General features: G+C 36.8%; 1 protein-coding gene across 6 annotated transcripts in view; it reads right to left on the bottom strand.

Annotated features, from left to right (window-relative positions):
* Positions 1-23,999, bottom strand: part of LOC129771379 (uncharacterized) — a 93,570-nt gene that overhangs the window by 5,756 nt on the left and 63,815 nt on the right. For 2 of the 6 annotated variants that reach the window (XM_055774964.1, XM_055774965.1), the window contains exon 2: positions 3,185-3,920. In XM_055774964.1, coding sequence (XP_055630939.1) covers positions 3,185-3,906 — 722 coding nt within the window. In that variant the 5' untranslated portion in view covers positions 3,907-3,920. Of the gene's footprint in view, positions 1-3,184; positions 3,921-17,306; positions 17,908-23,999 lie in introns of those variants that run through there. The other 4 variants (XM_055774963.1, XM_055774962.1, XM_055774966.1 and 1 more) reach the window with 4 other exon arrangements.

Genomic DNA, 23,999 nt, shown 5'->3' with positions numbered 1-23,999 from the left:
CCTGGAGCGGTTTTTCAACCCTGTAACTTCATGTAGAATGAGACGATCTTTGATTGATATCTAGATTTTTCCATTCTGATTTTCGATTCTTGGATCGATTCTTTGTACTCAAAAAATCACGACATCGTTTTTTTCATCTTAGAAAAACTTTTATGAATGTTTTGTTTTCAGTATATATCGATTTTAATACCATCAACATTTGAATCGCTTCATCTAACTTTTTGACAAAATCAGTTTGATTCTAAAACGATTTACATCCGTACAAATGCTTACATGATCACAACTAGCGGACTACTGGGTAATTGTCAAGTCTATGTTCAAGAAGGGAGGTACAGTGCAAGACGGGTCTATGGTACTAGGTGAGGCCGTTTCGTCACTAAGTTGGTTAGGGGAGCGGTATATGAAAACAGCACGGAAGAAAGTAGAAGGGGAATTATTTACTTGTAGCGTGAAAGAGACAGACTGATCACGAGCGAGCTTCGGCAATAGCGTATTGTGTTTTGTTTACAAACAAAACGCAGTAGACTTCCAAGATGGCTGAAGAGTGGTTTTAGCAAGTTGGCCCACCTTAGTATATACTTCTAGGCGCCTTGGTACAGTGTATCGAGAAAGGTATGATGCATTAATTTGGTAACTGTATGCCCAATCGAATTTTTCAAGTAATTAACCGACATTGTGAAGTAACTGGATCATGAAATCTGAAATTTGGCGATGCTTTTGCTCAAAAAGTGTAAAATTCAACATAGTTTCACACCAACCGGACAGCGAAAATAAGTATATTCAGGTTTCAATTGAACTGAATTGGTGTTAAATGAATGCTGTTTGAAGTATTAAATAATGTATTAAAATACTAGCTGACCCGACAAACGTTGTTATGCCATAAAAATTATTTCTATTGAATATGTTGGTTGTTAAATAAAAAATAACTAATGTATTGTAAGTGTGTTTAAACGTTTTAACGATCTACATATAGGTGAAACGTTCGTTACTCTTGTGTTTGACATACCGAGGAATAGAGCGCCTAGTCGATGACGATTAAAAAAAAACACAAACCATTCTTTGTATTCCATTCCCGATGTATTTTATTAACAAATCTGAAGTGAAAAAAGGAATATATTTTTGTCGTAAAGTAGACAAATTAAATGAAGAATATCAAAATAAATTTCGTCGTTGCAAATGTATTTGTTGCTCTTCATCGAACCACATAACTCAACATTCATATGAGCATTGAATGTTTTGCTCAGCTGAGGCGAATATGGCACTGCCGAACGATTTTCCATGTCAATGTCTGTGTGTTAATTTTCATCAATGATTGTCTGTCTTTATCAGTTTTTAGTCGTTGATACATTGGACATCCACCTAAGGTTGCTAAGGAAATCTTTAAGAAAATGCATTATACATTTTCAATCTGCCATGCAAGGCTATAAAAGTTTTAGATTACCGCACGGTCATGAACCAATAACAATATCAATCACCTGACCAATATCAATCACCTGAACAATATCGAACAATCACCTGACCTGACCTGAAGGCAATTTTAAGTTGTTGGAATTTGAATGAAAATGTTTATTCGATGTTGTTTCAATTCTTAGTGGATATAGTCCTGACCCTAACTTAATTATTCATCTATTGATGTTCTTGCATTTCAACCAAAATATCATTCAGAATATAAAATAATTATCAGAGACTATTCTCGTTCAAGATTCCTGTATAGAATGTAATACTCTGCTACACAGAACACACAATAGAGCCATATTTATTTTTGTTTGTTTTAGAAGCGTGTTTATTTCACTCGAAAAAATAACAATTTACGCTTCACAGAAATGGAACACGAAGCTCAATGAGTGGATTTTTTGAGTAAATTACACAATCGATCCTCATGGCGTTTTTTGTCGATTATCCAAATTAAAAATATGCATATGATGTAATCCTAATTTGTTGTAATTTTGCCAACCAGCCGAATAAATTCAGCAGGGTGTGGAACCAAATACATGTAACGTTGTAATGAATCTCATTCTACATTTTATTAATTTTTTTCTTCTTTGAACACACGTTTTGTAATATCATGACAATGCATGTGTTTGGACATGGCAATATCGAAGGCTGCGTCGGCGTTGCTCATGATAGCGTCTGGCATGTGAGTGTATTTTTCCTCACACCGCTTCTAGTTGTTTAGAATCGCAGTCGTTCGCTCTCTACCTCTATATCGTTCGCAATTCATTCTACGTTGAGATGGTGAACGTTAGGAACATTAGAAACATTAGTACCATTGAAGAAGTAGATGGAGAGTGTCGTTTGAACGGTGGGTGTCAACGATGAACTCCAGATTGTTGTTTCTTCTTCGAATCACAAATTCTCACGTCACTGTGCAGTCGCCCACCATAACTCCAGCAATGTATCCAACGACATACGCATTGAATGTATACATGTGTTCTTCAGTCGGTGTTATATTAGAATTGATGAAAATAACGAGACCGTCACCTTGCAAACCGAGCATGTATAAGAATTTCAATAATTCATTATGTTTATTCAAAAAGTCTTCCAAGCTCGCTGGCAATACGCATGGTTTTAACCGAATTAAGGTTATTGGCGCATGTGAGGATGAATGTGTTCAATGAAGTGAACTTAGGGCCATCTGTCATTTAACAACGTAAATAAATTCGCTCTTTTTGAAAAACAAACTACGGGTCGAAATTTTGAATATTATTTTTTTTATTTGAATATTTTTTATACCAAAATACTAAAATCGCGATTAAAAATAGAAGGTGAACCTTTGAGGTTGTATGTATTTTTATGCCAAATTTGAGAAAAAATAGAAATCAAAATTATTTAGATTTTTTTTTGCATAGGGCTACCCTAATCGGTATTGAACATATGCCAATTGGTACCCTATCGGTATCATATATAGTTTACGTCCTATTCTCATGGCTACCAAGTTTTTTGTGCATAATTTCTTGTAAATCGTTCGAACCGTTTCGGAAGGGTTCGACCACGAACATCGTGACACGAGATTTTTATATATAAGATTGACTCGAAACTCATATTACACGCGTTACTATGGAAAATGTTTATGTCTTACAAATGTTGAATAGAGTGTACATGAACGACACAATTTCATGAGGAATATTCATTGTTCAAGCCACAAAATTTGATAATCAATGCTATCTAGTTGGTCAAAACTCACCTTGTTCTACTTCCAGTTGATGGTAGCATCGTGACAGCATCTGAAACTCCATTGCAGCCGATCTGCCGTGCCGTAGTTGGGTTACTCCTTTCACGAAACCGATGGTATTCACTATACTTTGGCCTTACTCCTTCCATTTTAGAATACTGTTGATAGTGCTTCTCGTTCGGCGTAGTTGGGCTCGATGAAAGCTTGTCTTTCAATTCTGTCAACTGGTCAGTTAGCGTTTGCTTGTCTCGACTCATCGTCAGAGGTCCTCGCGAGATATGTTCGTTTCCATCGTTCTCACTGACGCCAGTGTTATGGAGGCCCCTCATACCGCTGTTGTTGGGCGCTTTCCAATCAACAATCAATCTGGTTTCATCGTCGTCATTGTAACTGCTATTCATAGACACTTTATCGATATTATCGTAGTATATCTTCGCTATTGGTTGTCGGCATATATATTGTTCTTTCTCATACTCACTATAGTTGGGCAGCTTCCAATGATAATTATTCCGTTCGTCTTCATCTTTCCTTTTATTCCTTCTGATGTCATGATGTATCTCCGACGGTACCTGGTGTAGGAGCTGATCGACCCTGTTCGGCTCCGTCCATCCGCACACATCTATAATTTCCTCCTCATCAGCTTCCAGTTTGGACCTGTTCAACTCATACTGATGCGTTCGTGTATTAAACTTCGCCTCATCGGATGCCGGAACTTTGTCGTGCATTCCGTGCATTTTGCAGTCAAAATCTGGAATTAGTGAAAGAAAAGCAGAATTTCAGGTATTCGGTATATACTAGCTGCAGCAAGAACATAAAGATAACTCTAACCCGAGCGACAGTCCAATGCGAAACCATTCTTCTGGGAGTGCACTAGCGCGGCTTATGGCATCTGCGCAGCTCTCCAGTCGCTTTTATAACATCGGCGGCGCTTATCTTGGGCGAATTTTATGCAAACATCAGATCCCCCAATCTGGACTGTCCTGATAAGCAGCACTCCACTGCGAAGCCAAAAGTCGCCACCAAAAGCAACGAACGGACGGACGGAAGCTTGACAGTAAATCGATGGGCATCGCGATGCTTGCATGCATGGGCTTATCTGATAATTTGTTATTCGGGTGTGTTTACACCATTTTGAACCACCCGATAATTGAGCCGTTTGGGGGGAGAGTATCCGTACTCAGCGCGAAGTGTATCCTTAAGTCGAGCCCCATAACTACGGCAATGAGAATTTGGATATCAGTAACCCACCATGTCACGGAGGGGACTGCGGTGTGATAACTGCCTCGAGAGAAATGATGACGATGATAAGATAAGTAATCCTTGTCATTTATGAGCCTCAGCAGCATAAGATAATTGTGATCTAACTCATCACGTTCAAATATGTACTATATTGTTGCATATTTACGTGATTGACGGGTGCTGATGTGAGGGAGAGAATAAATCAGTGTATCCGGTATTACCTGTTCTAAATTCGATAGACTGATTGTAGGTTCAAGGGAGGATCCTAATCTGGGAGGTCGAAAATGAACAGATTTTCGCGATTTTTTTCGAATATTAGAGTTTTGGTAAATGGTTAAGGTATATTTGAAGATTTACTTTTTTTTTATTTCTGTATGCCAATATAATGGATATTATGCTGTTGGCAGCTGGGCGCGTGGTTGCTCTCTCTAAACTGGTGATACGTTTTTCTCAGAATCAAGTGAACCGATCTAGCAGAATTGCATGTAAGAGCATGTTAAAATGAGTTATCCAAATTGTTACGTAACGGTTTGTGAAAATTAGGAAATTGGCCTCAAAAATTACAACAAAAAATAAGAAATCTTCAAATTTACCTTAATCATCTACCAAAATGTCTCTCAAAATGACTCATTAAACGAGCGCAATAATCGTTTAAATTGGACAATTTTCCCCTTGCGATCGTTTTCTGTTTTTCAATTTATACCTCCCATATGTTCCCAAAACACGTAATCCTACGTCAAAAAACATGTTATGAAAACGAATATTACGTATTCTTATATGGTTTTTGTATTATATATACAGCTTTTCCATGCTAAACCGATATACTGCCCATGATTGCATAAGAGACGTAATCGACAACACCTTTAGTGTTGGGAAAACGCTTTTTTTTTGTTTTTTGGTCTACAAGCATAACCATACAAATTTCTGATGAAATCATCTGTCCAGTTGAAGGATATTATCGACAAAAAGAGGGCTTAGGTGATTTTGCGGATTGTAACATATTTTTTTCCATTTGGAAACCGCTTGCGTCTATTTATGCGGACAATCAATCATTTCAATGAACATTTGTCCGCATAGCTAGACGTAATCACCAGGGTGCTCTGTTTGTAGTTGCTAAATAATTGAATAATTGAATAATGAAAACACAAAAATTCTTTGAGGTATAAGCTTCATTTTGACATCATTTACAGGTACCAATACAGGGTACAATTTATAGTATTAGACATTTGCGTAAAAGTGCCAGTCAAAACCAATGATAAAATGTTTGCGTTAGCAAATTCCGTAAAAAACAAGCATTTTTCAGTTTTTGTAGTTGTTTCAACTATTTTGTTTGTCGTTTTCATGTTAAGTGCTAGAGAATGTATGAACCTACAATAAATGAAAAAAAAGATATTTTATGCAGAAGTCTTCACTAAAATTAATATTGAAGTAGTGTTCGGAATATGAATCAAGTTTCTGCGCATGATTCAAATTCCGAACACTTCATTTTCAAATGTAAATTTACTGGACTTTAATGTTATAAATAATTAAATAATCAAAACCCTTAAATTCTTTGGATTATAGCCTTCATTTTACAGGTATCGATACAGCCTATAATTTATAATATTAAGCATTTGCAAAAAGTGACATTAGGGGGTCTTCGTAGCCACTTGGTTACGCGTTCGCTTACCAAGCGATCGATCGTGAGTTCAAACTCAGGGCCCTCAATTGACCATCTTTGTGTTGTTATAGAATAACTACGTCCACGCAACCATCATCAGCGATGGAAATCGATCCACGGTCGAAATGAGATCGATTCATCCATACAATGCTCTGCTCTGCAAGACACATCGGACTGCTGTTCTATAAATAACTCAACAATGATCAATATCAACTGTCTTCGCTGTCCGGTCTGCTGAACAATAGAAGAACAGAAAGAATACCCTTATGCCTAAATGGCTACTACTGTGTGATTTACCATAATGTAATGGAACAGAATACTTAACGCCTAAATGGCTACTACTAACTACTGTGTAATTTACAATTTATAGAAACATAAACATATGTACATGTACACGATTAAAACCCGGCTCTGTTACAGCTAAAATGCTAATGAGCCTAATAAATAAATAAATGAGATAAAAAATAAAAAATGAGAAAAAAAAGTGACATTCAAAACCAATGATAAAATGTTTGCGTTAGCGAATTCTGGAATTCAGTTTTTGCAGTTTTTTTCAACCATTTTGTTTGTTGTTTTCACGTTAAGTGCTAGAAATGGTAAGAATCTAAAATAAATGAATGAAATAAAATGATATTTTATGCAGAAATATTCATTAAAATTAGTGTTCGGAATATGAATCAAGTTTCTTTGCATCATTCAAAATGCGAACAATTTATTTTTAAATGAGAGTTTACTGAACTTTAATGTTATAGATAACTTAATATTCAAAACCATGACGTTCTGTGGGTTACAGATTTCATTTTAACATCATTTACAGGTATCGATATCGATATAGCGCCCTTGGTCCCGAAACCATGTTAACTATAAGAAACAAATACAATCAATAACATTTTTCCAAAGAAGACTAGCTTATTGTCTTTAATTGGATATAACGATCATATGAATCGGTCCAGTAGTTTAGAAGTCATGATTTTAAAAAAAATGCATTTTTGCTGTTCGGAATTTGAGACAAAAGTGATTAAAAATATTTTTAGTTTTTCACCATGAATATGTATTTGTAAAACAATTTTATTGTAGTCAAATGAAGAAGAAGGCTTTATTGTATCCAAAAATGAAATTAATTTCGCGAAAGAGTACCATTTTTAGTAATAAGACACTGTTTAATGGCCATCAAAGCTTAAGTGTTCGGAATATGAGACAAAAAGGTATGTGAAAAAAATCAATTTTGAATCCGAGGAGTTATAATGCTAAGAACCAATATTATTTTAATTTTATTACTGATCTAATTGTTTCATTATCTACTTGAAAATTGGAATGCAGAAATTTAATTACCTAAATTACATTAAAACACAATTGCTTCTCTTTGTTCATCGTGTACAGAAAATAGTAATTATATGAGCATCGTTTCAATGGTTTCTTATATTCATCTATTAGGAAACACTAAGTAATAAGACACTATCGTTACAGACATGTTTGGACTCTACAAAGAATGTGATTATATAGCACATAATACTGACAATTGTAGATTTTCGAACGATGTATGAAAGCTGTATGGAACTACGTCTGTTTTGCGGACAAACAGTGATTTTTCGCAGACGTTCTTTCAAAATTGCTCAAATGATTTCGAACAAAAAATTTTTGTTTGCATGTTGAGCAAACATATTACATTGTGTAGAATGCGAAACAGTCAAAAAGTCGACTTTGTTCATTTTGTAGTTTACGTCTTCTATACAAACATGGGCAGTATAGTGGTTCTCAGATTTTCGTGAAAAGTGGTAGATATATTTGTTATTGCAAAATATTTTTTATTTTTCCATCTCCATTTTAGGGTGGTCCAAAAAATCAATGTTTTCCCCTTTTTACCAAAAATGAGTTTTTTCAAAAATTCATAACTCTTAAATCACTACACCAATTTCGATGATCAACATATATATAAAAAAAGGCAATGAACTAGTCTTCTTCGAAAAAATATTACACAAAATTACAAAATCCATTAGTTTTGCAATAATGGATTTTGTTTTCATATTTATTGATTGTATATGTTTTTTATGGTTTTCATGGTCTCGGGACCAAGGGCTCCATATGTTTTTATTTTTTTTACTGAAAGCTGATTTTTTTTACATAACGTATCCAAAAATCAGAGATGTGGTTTTTTTCGTTTTGAAGTTATCGTTTTTCAAAGTTAACCGACGGTCCAAAATATCAAATTTTTCCCTTTTTTCCAAAAGTTCCTTTATTCTTAAATGCATAACTTTTGAATTACTGGTCCGATTCAGATGATTGACACATGAAATTTGAAGCCAATGAGCTATTCTTTTTTAAAAAAATATTACACTTCCGAAAATGTTCCTTTTTTCCGTTCATTAAGCTATTGTAACCAAAACACCTAAACTTTGAAAAATCATAACACAAAAACAAAAGGAAAACACCTATCTGCTTTCTGGGTATGTTGCGTAAAAAAGCTCAGATTTCAAGAAAAAATATAAAAAAATATGGCGCTGTTGGTCCCGAAACCATATAAACCATGAAATACAAATATAATCAATAATTTTGGAAACAAAACCCATTTTTGCAAGTGTAATATTTTTTAAATGCTCATTGCCTTCAACTTGATATATCGGTCATCAGAATCGGTCTAGTATTTCAAAAGTTATGAATTTTTTATTTGTGTAGAAAAGGGAAGAAATTGATTCTTTGGACCATCGGTTTATTTTGAAAAATCATAGCTTCAAAACGAAAAAAAAACCTCTCTGATTTTTGGATATGTTATGCAAAAAATCTTCAGCTTTCAGAAAAAAAATATAACGCCCTTGGTTCCGAAACCATGAAAACCATAAAAAATGCAATCAATAATTATGAAAACATAATCCAATTTCTTGCAAGTGTAATATTTTTTTCAAAGACTTGTTCATTGCCTTTAATTTGATATGTCGATTATCGAAATCGGTGTAGTAGTTCCAAAGTTATGAATTTTTGAAAAAAGGCATTTTTGGAAAAAAGAGGAAAAAGTTAATTTTTCGGACCACCCTAAAATGGAAATGGTCACCCCAACGAAAAAATAAAAAAATACGGGCCTAATATTTTGCGATAAAGAGCAAAATTACCACTTGTCACGAAAATCTGACATCCACTGTAGACGAATTACATGCCAATTCGACTGGCCGTTGGCAGCACCATCTTAGATGGCAGTGAAACGTTGTGAGTGTAAACACATGGGTCTTTTAAGCAACTTGCATACTTGAAATATTCTAAAAATAATAAGACTACTTTTTTAAAAAAGGCCAAAAAGATTTTCTTCATTTTTTACAAAAAAATATGACTTAAAAACTATAATACCTACAAAATTGTAACCAAAGGATGAAATGTTGGAAATTGCTGGAATTTTTATAAAAAATACCAAACCTTTTTCGAAAAAAAATTCGCTGAAAACCAATTATTTGAAAAATTGAAGTTCATTTTTCTCAAAATCGAATTTTTTCAAATTTCAAAAAAAAATTATATGAATAGCCCTTACAATTTCCAACCAATCGTCCATACATCGAAAGATGGGCACTTTTATAGGGCAGAAGTTTTTCTAACGACAACTTTTTCATACATTTTTCATTAAAAAATGAACTGTCGCTGGAGACGTCAACTTTCTATCTTTTATAGTTTGTGTAATATAATGCATTTTTGTTTGGAGACGTCTGAAAAAATGATGTTTAAAAATGATGACATTTTTGTGTGTAAATTCTCGCGTTTGATATGTTCTTAACATGTTTCCAAATAGAAGAAAGTTAGCAGAGCATGTAAATCACGATAGTTTATACATAAAAATGTCACGAATTCAACATTAATTGTAATTTTTCAAAGAAAAACATATACAGGCACCCCTTGGGTGAATTTCAATATGGCCATGTTTGGTCGTGTTGTGTGGCACGTGGCGCCGTCCTGCTGAAACCACAGGTCATCCGTATCCATATCTTCAATTTTTGGCAAAAAAAAACCGGTTAACATGCGGCCATAGCGCTCACCATTCACAGTTACCGTCTCGCCGTCCTCATTTTCAAAGAAATACGGCCCGATGACTCCACCAGACCATAATGCGCACCAAACAGTGACTTTTGGCGGATGCAATGGCCTCTCAACAATCACGTGTGGATTTTCTGTGCCACATATACGGAAATTTTGGGTGTTCACATAGCCACCGAGCTCGAAATGTGCCTCATCGCTGAAGAAAATTTGATGCGAAAATTCAACATTTTGCTGCTGTTGTTCGTTCACTCAATCGACGTATGCCCGACGCATTCCATGGTCACCACGCTCTAATTTTTGTACCAATTGAATATTTATATGGATGATTCGCCACAATGATGTGTTTGACAAGCCCAATTGCTGAGCACGCCGTGGAATCGAAACATTCGGGTCATCCACACTGGCAGCAACAGCAGCAATATTTTCGGCCGAACGCACATTACGATGATGCACAGGTTTCACAATATCCGCTACGGATCCAGTTTGTTCGAATTTACGCACTACATTAGCGATTGTGTGCTCTGTAGGCCGTCCATGACGACCAAAATCCGTCCGAAATGCTCGAAAAACATTTGCCGGTTTTTCATCATTTTTATAGTATAATTTAACAAAATTAACACGTTGTGCGATGCTAAAACGATCCATATTGTAAAATGGCAGACATTCAATCAACGATATGACGCTTTGGTTGACAGCTATGTCAAACGGTTGTCAGCGCAGGGCTGTATACTTTCGGAAGCCCGAAATGGAAAACCCTGTATAATACTTATCACGAGTAAACCTCGACTGAACTCTTGTTTTGTGCTCTTGAGTACATGTATTACTATAGTTTATGTTTTGAAATGTGAAACCACGGAATCCCGGTTCTGCAGGTCTAAAGGAGGCTAATAAGTTTAATATTTTGGATATAAAAAACCATGAAAAATATTTTGAATACAAAACTTTGTAAAAAAAATCAATACCTTGTACAAAAAACCATCAAAACTTTTTTATAATCCCAAAAAAATCGATACTTCCGCTTTTTTTACTTCATTTTAAGAAGAGTTAATGAACAACAGTGCGGATATTCTCTCTCAGATTTGTATTTCAAATTTAGATAATTCGTTTTGAAGTGATCGAACCAACTTCCGTCACTTGATATGGTACGAATTGATTCTGGCGACTTTTATCAAAACTATCTCCCAAAAATTAAAGCTGTTTAGAAATTCGAGAACACAGAGTTCGATAGACTGCCATGATCTGCGCCTGCTCTTGTACTCATAATTATTGCTCAGATATTTCCTGATAGATTTACGAGGGTTTTGCATCAATCGATTTGGGCACTCCATAACAATTAATTACAGTGAAAATGAATAAAATAATATATTTTATGAAACTAAACTTCAAACAATATATAAATCTCAAGCATTATCTCAATAGAAATTAAGTGTCGATTGGTCGATTCGCAATAGCAATCAAAAAAGGTACCTGGGGAAATCGGCATTGCAACTATATGCAAGTCGGGGACATTTTTGTATTACAAGTAAGATAATTCTGCATTGTAAAACGTTTAACACAAGTGCATGTGTAAAATTGTATATGGTAACGGTTGTGTTAAAAATGGCTCCAAATATGAAACAATTTATTTCAATTTTCATAAATAAAAACCAATGTATGTTCCCGCTCGAGAACGAATCATCCAATTGAATCTGTCTTTTTTTGCTGTTTTCATCTTAACCCAAGGAAAGTTCATGCGGCGAGGAAAATGGGAAAAGTGGAGGAATATTCGAAAAAATGGATTCCCATATGTTCTACATATCGTATTAGGTAAACTGACAAAACGTATCGCTTTGAAGGGGACCGTACCGTTTTTCGACCATTTTCGAATGCTCCGTCTTTTTAACAATTTGTACCGTATTTTGAGTGTAAGGAAAAAAAATATTTGTATCGTTGTCCTGGTTTATATCGATGCCATGCCGCTGTGTTTGTATTGTATCCCATTTACAATTACTATAATAGTTTGGTTGGGTGAACATCGTGGCTTCGTCATCCGCGCATTCTATGAAAACACAATCGGTCAGGTATTGCGAAACAAAGAGGCTTCAGTCTATTGTATATTGAATAAAAATTTAGATCAGTTGAATTTTAGAGTGTATTCGAACATATATCAAATGAGTATATTGTACAGACACTTAAGATAACTTCAATTATTCGCGTATTCAGTATTCGGCGAGATAAACATACTGCTGTCAAAGTAGTTGTTGAAATAAAGTTCTTTCCGACTTCGACTCCTAAACAAGTCACACGCTGTTTTATTGTACTCCGAAGAATTTGATTCAGTATCATTTCATTCTTTCTTTGTTTTTAAGAGGCTTTAAACTTTGCAGTTCATTCGCCTCTATAGATTCAGTATCATAAGAAGTTTCCCTCGGTGATCCGGAACACATTAGTGGCGACGAGGATAAACGAGAAACGATCAGCGACCGTTTTGAAGAAGCAGCGGCAGTTTCCTAATCAGCCACTTTGATCCGGAAAAATAAATTTTTGGTAAGGAATTGTGCTTCTCGCGGACGTTTTTTTCTTTATCAAAGGAATACATTTAACACAATTAAATATTTTAATTCTAACAAAGTGCATTTGAAGGAAAAGTTTTCTTTGTTCAAGTTAATAAAAGTGGTTTTTTCATTTTTTTTTTGAGTTTGGAAGCGCTCGTGAACAATAGGAAAATTAACTGGCGACAATCATTCTAATCGACGTAGAAGTTTGCCATTGACATCGCAGAGGAAATTTTGCTGAAAATCGGTTGGTGCTCGCTTTTGGCATCGGGTGAGAGTGGCAATTTGTTTGGTGAGTTGTATCATTTGATTTCTACTAAGACTAAGAGAAGTTCAAAACTGACATTCGAGCATTTTCGAGCAGGCAGCTTATTTTGACTGACTTGAAGTTATTGTTGAATATAAAGGTAAGAAAGTGAAATTGAATCTTTTGGTTATTAACTGTGATTACCAGTTCGTTCCTTTGCTGGGTAGACCATGATTGGTTGATTTTTTTTCCAATTGGAGACATTTTTTTGTTGATTCAATACCAATCAATTATATTACAGATAAACAAAATAACGCACTAATTGCAGGAATAAAATTAAAGTTTTCTGAAGTTTTTGTCAAGGATTTTTCTGTTCAAATAAATAATTTTGAAGCCGATTTGGTTATAAAAAGGGACATTACAATTTTTAAGAAGGAAAATGATGTTCCCTATCGCTGAGACGAACCAGCCCAGGAGGCTGAAAGTCTCAAAAATAAAGAATAAAAAAAAATGTTCCCTATCTTTCAGGGGAGAAGGTTTTAAATTGTTTAGGTAAATTAAAGAAAGATAACGTTATAATTCCTATTCTTACTAATGAATAGGCATCACCTGTGGTTGAAGTTGTCAAGAAAAACAATGATCAAAAATTAGTAATTGATTGCAAAGTTTCTATTAACAAGGTAATTATACCGAATGCCTATCCATTGCAATTTGCTCAGAATCGCTTTGCTAGATTAGCTGGAAGTAGCGTTTTTTGTGCGTTGGATTTAGAGGGGGCGACACCCACCTATCAATGTCTGAACGCTCACGAAAATTCATGGTGTTTAACGCAATTAAAGAATAGTTTACATATAATAGACTGCTACAGGGCGCTTCCTCTAGTGCAATCTTCCAGCAAGAAATGGATCAGGTTTTGTATGACATTGGAAATCTTGTTGCTGCTTGTGATGGTTGCGCAAGCATGACTATTGTTCCAATACTCAAAAAGTTTTTGCTAGAGTCTGGTATGCTGATTTTAAGGTTAGAGGAGCAGAGTAATCCTGTTTTATTAAATTATAGAAATAATAACATGGCATCAGAGGGTAGTTTCCCTTCTGAAAGGATATTTAGTTATACACCAAATGTGTTGATCGATTTGATCAACCCAGAGAAGAATTATAAGCAAACGCTGGTACCACATTCGCTTGATGATACTTCAAAATCTTATAATAACAATTATCAACATGATCCTTTTGATACGCGGATGTCTGGAGATATCTTGGGGTAACAAGTATAACATTTTGCATTTACGTGAAAAATGTTTTAAAGCATCATTTTTGAAACGATTCTCTAAAAAGTTATAAGTTAGGGATACACCCGGAACATCGGGTCAGCCCAGGCCGTCGTTGAGATTGGCCGAAACTGGTCGGCCAATACCGACTACCTCTGAAACCGAGACTCCAACCGTGGAGGAGAGAAATGATGTTCGGCAAACGCCGGTTCGAAACGAGAATCAATCAACAGTGAATGGAAGCATAAAGAGAAAGTATCAGCCTGAATCGGTAGTGCTAACTGGCCTATCAAGGCGTTCGAAGAGAGTGAAGGGGCCAAGAATAGAAAAGAAAGTGAATATGAATATTTTTGAATTATTGTTCTTATTTCTGGATTTTTGTGAGGTGGAAGAGCTATTGTATATTGAATTATAATTTAGATTAGTTGAATTTTAGAGTGTATTCGAACATCTATCAAATGAGTATATTGTATAGACACTTTAGATAACTTCAATTATTCGCGTATTCAGCATTCGGCGGGATAAACATACTACTGTCAAAGTAGTTGTTGAAATAAAGTTCTTTCCGACTTCGACTCCCAAACAAGTCACACGCTGTTTTATTGTACTCCGAAGAATTTGATTCAGTATCATAAGTAGTTTCCCTCGGTGATCCGACATTTTGACATTCTCGCTCAGAATCGGTGCTTGAAGAAACTCGAACGTGGTTAACCCGTGAGACTGCCACACGAAGCACAACAATTGGACGGCATAGGAATTGAAGAACACCCTTAAATCAATTAACTCAGGAATTAAATTCACTTGATCATGTCAATCGCAAAAGGCTTTCTAAAGAAATGCTTCAGATAATTCTTCTTTACGCATTTTTCGTGAGTAATTATGGGGATCGCTACCACCTGAGTGGGGTTGGAAACAAGCAGAACTTTCGGTATTCAGTGGCTGCCAATCTAAGGTACCCAATTTACTTTATTTACACTCTCCAAAGGTTACACTATACAGATTTTGAACCGTTTCAGCATCTAAGGTCGATTCAGCGCGTTGAATGTTAAAATGTCGACAAAAGGCTTTTTTGTCGCAATCACTGACCAATTTTTTTCAATAAAATTATTTTTTCGATCCTCCGATTTTTTTTATCTGTATTATAGTGACTTTCAACTCATTTGGCTGGTTCGTCACTTTTTACTTCCATTTTTGGAAGAATGTCGGGAGTGAGAGTTGAACTCGTGACCTTTAGCGTGAGAGACATGGATGTTACCACTTGATCCTCCGAAATGATTTTGCTCTTGAATTTTATATTGAGAAAAACCGATGTGTGTGACATCAAAGAAACTTCCGACTGCTTGCTAGTTGGAGTGAGAATGCGTATTAGAAATCGCGAATGGCTTACTTATACCCTGTAAGTTATAAACGAGCAGGATTAATTTGCAATGCAGTTCAAGCGAGCGCTTTACGCACGCACGCAGTGGTGTATAAAAATTATAACTCACCATTTCTGAGGAACGTAATCTTGACGTAGGCTAAGCCCTTTAACGGGCCGTGAGAATTAGCCATGTGATCAACGCGAACTACAACGACATGTTTACGTGCTAAAATACACAAAACATTTTTTCTCGATACGAAAAACAGTTAAAAACTTGGTGGCAATATAGTTGCCACTGCCCGTCGAGCGGTAAACACTTGATGGTAAACATGATTTTTTTATATTTAAATTTTTGATGTTATTTCCAACAAAAACAACTAACAAAACTCATAATCAGACTCAGTAAGTCCTAAACAATTCATTTGTATTTGAAACAAATTGACTGTTTTTCAATGACTTTTCGGGAAATTTGCTCTTGCTGGTCTAAATTGTGAGTTGTTAACACGAAAATGGTTCCAAAATGAATAGTTTTTTCTAAGTTTTCACGCTCAAAACATCAGGCATGTTGCTAGAACTAGTTACCATATAAGATTAAAAGTGATAATTTATTGTTAAAGAAGAGATAAAAATAAAATGGTTGGTGGCAATATATTTGCCACTACCCGTAAAGGATTAACTAAGATGAAATACTGGAGGCTAAATTTCATTAAAATGAAATATTGATCTAGGAGAAGCATAACGGTTTTATATTAAATTCCATTCCGCAGAATCAAAGTGGCATTAATGAAACAAAAAACAGTTTATATAGATTACAGGAATTATAATTAGTGAGATAAAATGGTGGAGCAAATAATCCGTACCAGTTTCGAATTGTCGTGTGCAAATATTTTCAGAAAAGGAAAACAAGTTTCTGCACTGTGAGGAATATATTTTGTGTTTGCCTAACAATGTCGGCATCAGTCGAAAGGATTTTTCTACGATGATCAACATTTGCACAACAGAATAGTCATGGTATAAATGCTATGATAATTTTCGAACAGAACTTTGATCTGAAATTCAACAAAATTTATGTTTATGTGCAATCAAATTCGCATTGAGGCAGAGAAAATATAACTAGGTAAGTTACGTTTTTCCATTACAAATATGTGCTCTATATAACAAAGAAACATGTTTTTTGCGGTGCGAAAAATAGTTAATTGTAAAAATAAAATTAGCATGCAACAGATAGCCTTACGGGATCCTACGTCAACCATGCGGTCGTGTCTCGGACACAACTTTTTTTGACATTTTTTTCGAAATCAATGAAAAAAGACTTTCATTGAAATACCCCAAAAACAAACCATTTGTAACAGTGGCATGGATCAATGTACGTCAATATCGAACGAATAATATTTACTCAAAAAACACTCCTCTTTGTTTAACAATAGCACCCATTATTTCCAATTACGTATATGTCGATTGAAAATAAGTGTTCGAGGTTTAGGGCGTGACAAATTGTCGACAATCACTTCCTTACTCACACATGAATCTACTGAGTTCCGCTTTATGAGTCTTCGCCCGAAAACATTGTTCATGATGACACCTTTCATTTCACACAAGTACGAATAATAAATTCGCACTAATTAATCCGACGTTTAAATTTAGATGTTATCCGAAACATGTGCCGAAATGTAATACTTCAACTAATTCCTTTAATCAAACATAATGCCCTTATCAACGATAACAACTGCGTTCTCAGAAAGTCCGATAATAGCGCCGAGACGCTAGGCGAGCATGTTTTATAAATCGAAACCTCCCCAATTGCGCTTACCAGTGCGATGGCAGTTGCAGCAGCAGGAATGCGGTCTTCGATTTGCAACCCTGCCTGCTGGTTCACCAATGCTTCCATGTGTGAAGCTTATCATCACTTGTCATCAACCGACTCATCGGTTAGATTGCGTTCTTTTCCTTGCCGAGATCACACTTTTTTTTCCCGCCACCGAATTAGTTCGAACTGACCCAACGAACCGAAGCACGCGACTTCCTAGTTGCAACTGGTGGTGGTGGACCTTCGATCGCTGAGTAATGAATACGATTAGGCGCTGGTTACTGATAACTTTCTGCTCCACATTTGCGTCCGATGACGACGGCGCGTGCCAAATCTCACTCTCTCCATTATAGAATGTTTTCACTGGTATATACTGGCATATTAATCACTGGGCAGACCGCCGCGCCGCTGGCAAAACGATGTCGTGTCGATTTGTGTCTTTCCTGTGACCGATTGACAATGGGTTGAGGCAACACGCCTCTCGCGGAACACCACGTCAGTAGTGATCCTTTTCGGTTGGTAGAAGGAGGGGACGTGGGTTGTATGGAAATTGCATCGTCTCACCGTTCGTGGCAGGATAATTGCACTGCAGGATGGGGGTGGACTCGTCGGAATGGAAGAGAAAGGATAGTTAGAATTAAAAATTCAAACAACCAGATTTAGAAAAATAAAAATAGCAAATTGAGTTGAACAATGAAGTAGCGAACACATGTTTTGCAGGATACATTAAACTTCTGATCACCAGGGGCTTGGGAAAATAATGTCCTGTTTTTCACACCTACACAATATTGTTCCATGTTTGTTTCCTTGCAACATTGCAGAAAACTATTAACTTCAAAGCCAACACAAAGAGAATGTATGTTTTCGGTTTAAGCGTTAACTATTATTAACTAATCTATGAAATTTCTATGAACTTGTATATTCTCAAGTCACATACAGAATTATTCACATTTATGATCAATCTTTTTTTTTCATTGGTAACTAGCCGACCCGGCAAACGTTGTTCTGCCATTTAAATTATTTCTAGAGAATATTTTGGGTGTTAAATAAAACTTAACTGACGAATTTCATGCCAACTCGACTGGCCGTTGGCAGCACCATTTCAGATAGTAGTGAAACGTTGTGGGTGTAAAGACATGGGTCATTTAAGCAACTTTGCATACTAGAAATATTCGAAAAATAATTGGACAACTTTTTTGAAAAAAACAATTTTTTTCTTAAATTTTTACAAAAAATTATAACTTTTTTTTTTTATTCAAATCGTTTATTTTTACAGGCTCAGTTACATAAGTTTAAAGGAGCCGAACTCCTTACTGTATTGTTACTAGTATATATACATTTTTCCTTAATTCTAATGTTAATAATATAGGAAACCGGTTACTCGCGGTCGACTCGAGTTTAGAAGGGTGACATATTTTCTTCAGGTTTATATGGTTGAGGATATGTTGACAATGATCTCACTCACACTCTCAATCACACGCATTACACTCAATTCTTAAACCTATCTTATATCTAATATGTATTTACATTTCATCTTATTCTTAAGAAGGGATCCGATCTCTCACAAAGGAAAAGGAAAAGGAAAAGGAAAAACTAATGGTATAAGGACAATCACACACGAAGATCGATAGCTTTAAGGAATACATATATTTTGGGACATGTAATCAAGGTCTAACCGAGCCAACACGTCTCTCACCGGCACCATGGGCTGCCTTCCTCGGGCCCGAAGGGTGTCTTCTAAATTCGATCTGGCGACAAGATACAGCTCGCACGACCAAACAACGTGCTCGATGTCGTGGTAACCTTGGCCACAAACACAAAGATTGTTGTCGGCAAGATTAATACGAAAGAGTAGCGCGTCTAACGAACAGTGATTGGACATGAGTCGGGAGAAGGTGCGTAAAAATTATAACTTAAAAAATATCATATTTACAAAATTCATGTCAAATGATGAAATGTAGGAAATTGTTCTAATTTTTACGAAAAAATACCAAAATTTTTTTGGAAAAAAATTTCGCTGAAAAAGAAGTTATTTTAAAAATTAAAATTAATTTTTCTCAAAAACGTATTTTTTCAAAATTCTCAAAAATATATATATGAATAGCCCTTAAAATTTCCAACAAGTCGTTCATACATCGGAAGATGGGCACTTTTATAGGGAAAAAGTTTTTCTAACAACATATTTTTCATGTTTTCTTTAAAAAAAGTCAAGATAGCGTCAAGCGCCAAGATTGCGTATTTGTCAAAGTTTTAGATCTCACTTTTGTCGAAGACGTCAACATTCTATCTGTTCTAGTTTTTGGAATATAAGTCTTTTTTGTATGAAGACTCCTGAACAAAAATGTTTTGTTCGTAACATTTTTGTGCGTGAATTCTCACGTTTGACATGGTCTTGACATGTGCATGGAGCTGATATATAGTTCTTATTTGGAACCGCATTACTTCGTTGTTCTCATTCAACCGAAGAGTATTCACATTCTAAAGGGTGTGTCACATCAAATTACATCACGGAAAGAACGCTGTAGAAATTCGCCCAGTAGACCGATCCTTTTGAAAATTTTAGACAGCAAAATTAAACTATTAAACAACTTTTGGCATTTTCTTTTTATTCATACTTCGAGCCCAAGCCCGTATGCTCGCACCTTCCTCTTTACCCCGTCCATAAGGTTCTGTACAACGTCAGGTTGTAGTTTTTTTGAACAGAAATCCATTTTCTCTTGACGTCCGCCTCCGATTTGACAACTTTTGGGTTCTTCCGGAGGGCCTGCTTCATAATCGCCCAATATTTCTCTATTGGGCGAAGCTCCGGCGCGTTGGGCGGGTTCATTTCCTTTGGCACGAAGGTGACCCCGTTGGTTTCGTACCACTTCAACACGTCCTTTGAATAGTGGCACGAAGCGAGATCCGGCCAGAAGATGGTCGGGCCCTCGTGCTGCTTCAATAGTGGTAGTAAGCGCTTCTGTAGGCACTTCTGTAGGCACTCAAGGTAAACCTGCCCGTTTACCGTGCCGGTCATCACGAAGGGGGCGCTCCGCTTTCCGCAAGAGCAGATCGCTTGCCACACCATGTACTTTTTGGCAAACTTGGATAGTTTCTGCTTGCGAATCTCCTCAGGAACGCTGAATTTGTCCTCTGCGGAGAAGAACAACAGGCCCGGCAGCTGACGAAAGTCCGCTTTGACGTAGGTTTCGTCGTCCATTACCAGGCAATACGGCTTCGTCAGCATTTCGGTGTACAGATTCCGGGCTCGCGTCTTCCCCACCATGTTTTGCCTTTCGTCGCGGTTAGGAGCCTTCTGAACCTTGTATGTACGCAGGCCCTCCCGCTGCTTGGTCCGCTGGACGAATGAACTTGACAAATTCAGCTTATTGGCGACATCCCGGACCGAACTTCTCGGATCACGTCTAAACTGCTTAACTAAGCGCTTGTGATCTTTTTCACTGACGAAGCATCCATTTTTGCCGTTCTTCACCTTCCGGTCGATGGTTAGGTTCTCGAAGTATCGTTTTAGTACTCTGCTGACCGTGGATTGGACGATTCCCAGCATCTTACCGATGTCCCGATGTGACAACTCCGGATTCTCAAAATGAGTGCGCAGGATTAATTCACGACGCTCTTTTTCGTTCGACGACATTTTTCCAAATTTACGAAAAATTGACAGTGAAGCATGGCCAACGTGATCTATACACTCTTATCTGATTATAAGCGACGGCTGAAGATATAATTCCTAAAAATTGAATTTCTACGGCGTTTTTTCCGTGATGCAATTTGATGTGACACACTCTTTAATTTAGAATCACAGCCATATTGTCACTTCTTTTATCCACGGACTTGCAAATATATTAATTGCTCTTTGCTTAGCTGATGCGAATAGGTTCCCGGAATAAATCGCCACAGAAAACGACTGCAACAGAAACCACCGCTTATAAAATGTGTAGTAGGCTATAAATATTGTGGCGCGGTATTGTATTTCAAAACAAGAATTAACCGGGCAAACGTATCGCCCCAGGCAAACGTAACGCCCCGGGCAGACGTATACCGTCCGACGCTCGCTAGAGCTCGGTCGGACATTGCTAAAGGATCGTATCCTATGTTTCAAACTAACCGGGCAATCAGTGGATCCCAGGTTTGCGTGCGAGACACCGCCGCTTCCGACGGCGGGTCGGCGGTGGACTCGGATTGCGTCATCTTGGCGGCATGGGCCGCCTCGATTCCTTATCCTCGCCAAATGGGGACTTCGTCCCCATTACATTGTCCTCAGAATAAATTTCGAAAAACGAGAACAAGAGAATAAATTTATAATAGAAATGTGAGGCACATGATGTTTTTCCCGCGCCAAATATTTCTAGCCTACTACACTTTTTCTAAGCGGTTGTTTCTGTTGCAGTTGTTTACTGTGGCGATTTATTCCGGTCACCATGCGAATATGGTACTACTTAATTTTCAATTTCAATGTCTGCGTTGTTGATATTTGTGAATGACATTAACAGTATTTATTCGTTGATATATTAGATATTCGGCTACAATTGCGATCGTGTCGTTGGTAAAATCTCTAGGAATACGCTTTGTGCAAATACTATCTACCATACAAGGTGATAAAGGCTTCGAATCACCGCATGGACCATACACTATTATTGTGATAACATTATCGAACAGCTATCCATATTCCGGAATCCGATCGAATTTCACGATCACTCGATGGGTTAACCCATTAGTGCCCAACGTATGAAATTTAATACGCAAAAATGCCCGTTTTTGAAAGACTGTTTTTGATGATAGCGCATTTTAAATGATATCTCATGACAATTTAAGAGTTTTTTTTATGCCAGTGTAATTTTATCGGTAATTTTTTTGTTTTGTTGTGTATTAAAGCTTGCAAAGCTCGAGTTTAATGGAGTCGTAAAAGTAAACATAAATTTATCAAAGTTTTACTTCTTAAAGAATTCTAAATTGCTTATATCTGTGACACAAAACTACTAGACGAGTGTAAAAAAATGATATCTAGCAAAAAATCCGAAGAAAATTATGAAACCGCAAAAAATCTATGTTTACTTTTGAGCGTATGAAATTTCATACGCTTTGCAACTACGGTATATTTTTTTCTCAATAGGATATATCAGCTCCCCGATAATCCGTAGGAGCTGTACAGTTATCAGATTGATTTGAACGAAGACGCTTTCGAAAATCTAGTGTCCACAAATGATACTGGCTTTGTCATCGTGCCCCCAAGCGGTGGAGACAGCGATGTGGATGCTGGAGATAGTGACTCGGAGGACGGCCCTTCCGGGTTTGGCAAACAAGTGAATGTCGAGAGCTATATTGAACGAGACCAATCACAAGAATGCTCTCGGGCAGCAGCAAGAAGCGGAGAACCAGACACTGGGAAAAAATTACCTTAAATTCTGATGAGTGACATGAATCCAGCAAGGATCGAGTTCATGCAGATCAAGCCTAAACACTCGAAGTCATCGGAAGTTAGGTTTGACGAATAAATCATTTCATTAATACGAATCCCACTGGTGTGCGTATTGCAACCGATGTTCTTCTTCTTGAATGGCGTTAACGTTCCCTTGTGGAACTTTTGCCGTCTCAACGTATGCATTAACTAGCGTCATTTATTAATACTTGGTCGAGATTTCTTAAGCCAAATAACACGCCTTGAATGTATTCCGAGGGGCAAGCTCTTGAATACGCATGACCACAGTGCAAGTCGAAGGAAATTTCTTTGACGAAAAATCCCCCGGCCAGAACGGGAATCGAACCCGAACACCCGGCATGATAATGTGAGACGCTAACCACTCGGCCACGGGTGCACTATGCAACCGATGTACGACGTATATTTGCTTGAAGTATGATGTGGGTATGCACCCTTCGGAGTGCTTTTTCCGGTGCCATACTCAGTGATATTAAATCCGATACACTGTCGTTCTACGCATAACTGTACTGTGTTCTATGCAATCCCTATGAACCGTGGGACAATTATGCGTAGAACGGCAGTACACGAAAGGGTTAATAAACCATGAAAATGGTTGTTGAAGTGGAATTTTATGAAATAAAACTGTTTTGTTCGATATTCAAATTATTTCATTTTCGATACTGTATCGGCTCAGCGTATGAAATTTCATACGTCAGATATATCAACTTCCAAAGAACTCCAAACCAAAATATTGCGTTTCCCCCCCGTTTCGGGACAAACCTAGATGGACTAGAAAGTTTCATGCCATTTGGATCAAGTTCTTGTACACCTGGGCTGAGTAATGGGTTAAATACAAAGAGGGCATAGTCCTAACCCTAACTTAACTTTTTTGTCTATAAATTTCCTCGCTTTTCCACCTTAACTTCATACATGGACCATTTATACATTTATACGGATTTCAGAATTTCAATCGGATAATTTTGACTCTGACACTGTTACGGCATTGCTCATGATAGCGTTTTCCAAGTAAATGCATTTTTCCTCAAGCCACATATGTTGATTTGGTCGTAGCAATCGCAGTCGTTCGCTCTCTACCTTCGCGTACTTCGACCATGAATTGTTGGTACAGCTCACGACATCATATAACGACATCACACGATACACATAGAATCCATCGAGCGCATTCCTTTATTTTATTCGTCTGATATAGCAATTAATAAATAGTATTATGTTTGTGCAATACTCATCTTGTTCTTTCAGAACGGTCGGGCATTTTTCGT

Source organism: Toxorhynchites rutilus, chromosome 2, assembly GCF_029784135.1.
Source record: "Toxorhynchites rutilus septentrionalis strain SRP chromosome 2, ASM2978413v1, whole genome shotgun sequence".
In the NCBI taxonomy this organism is placed as follows: domain Eukaryota; kingdom Metazoa; phylum Arthropoda; class Insecta; order Diptera; family Culicidae; genus Toxorhynchites; species Toxorhynchites rutilus.
This window is presented reverse-complemented; position numbering and strand designations above follow the sequence as displayed.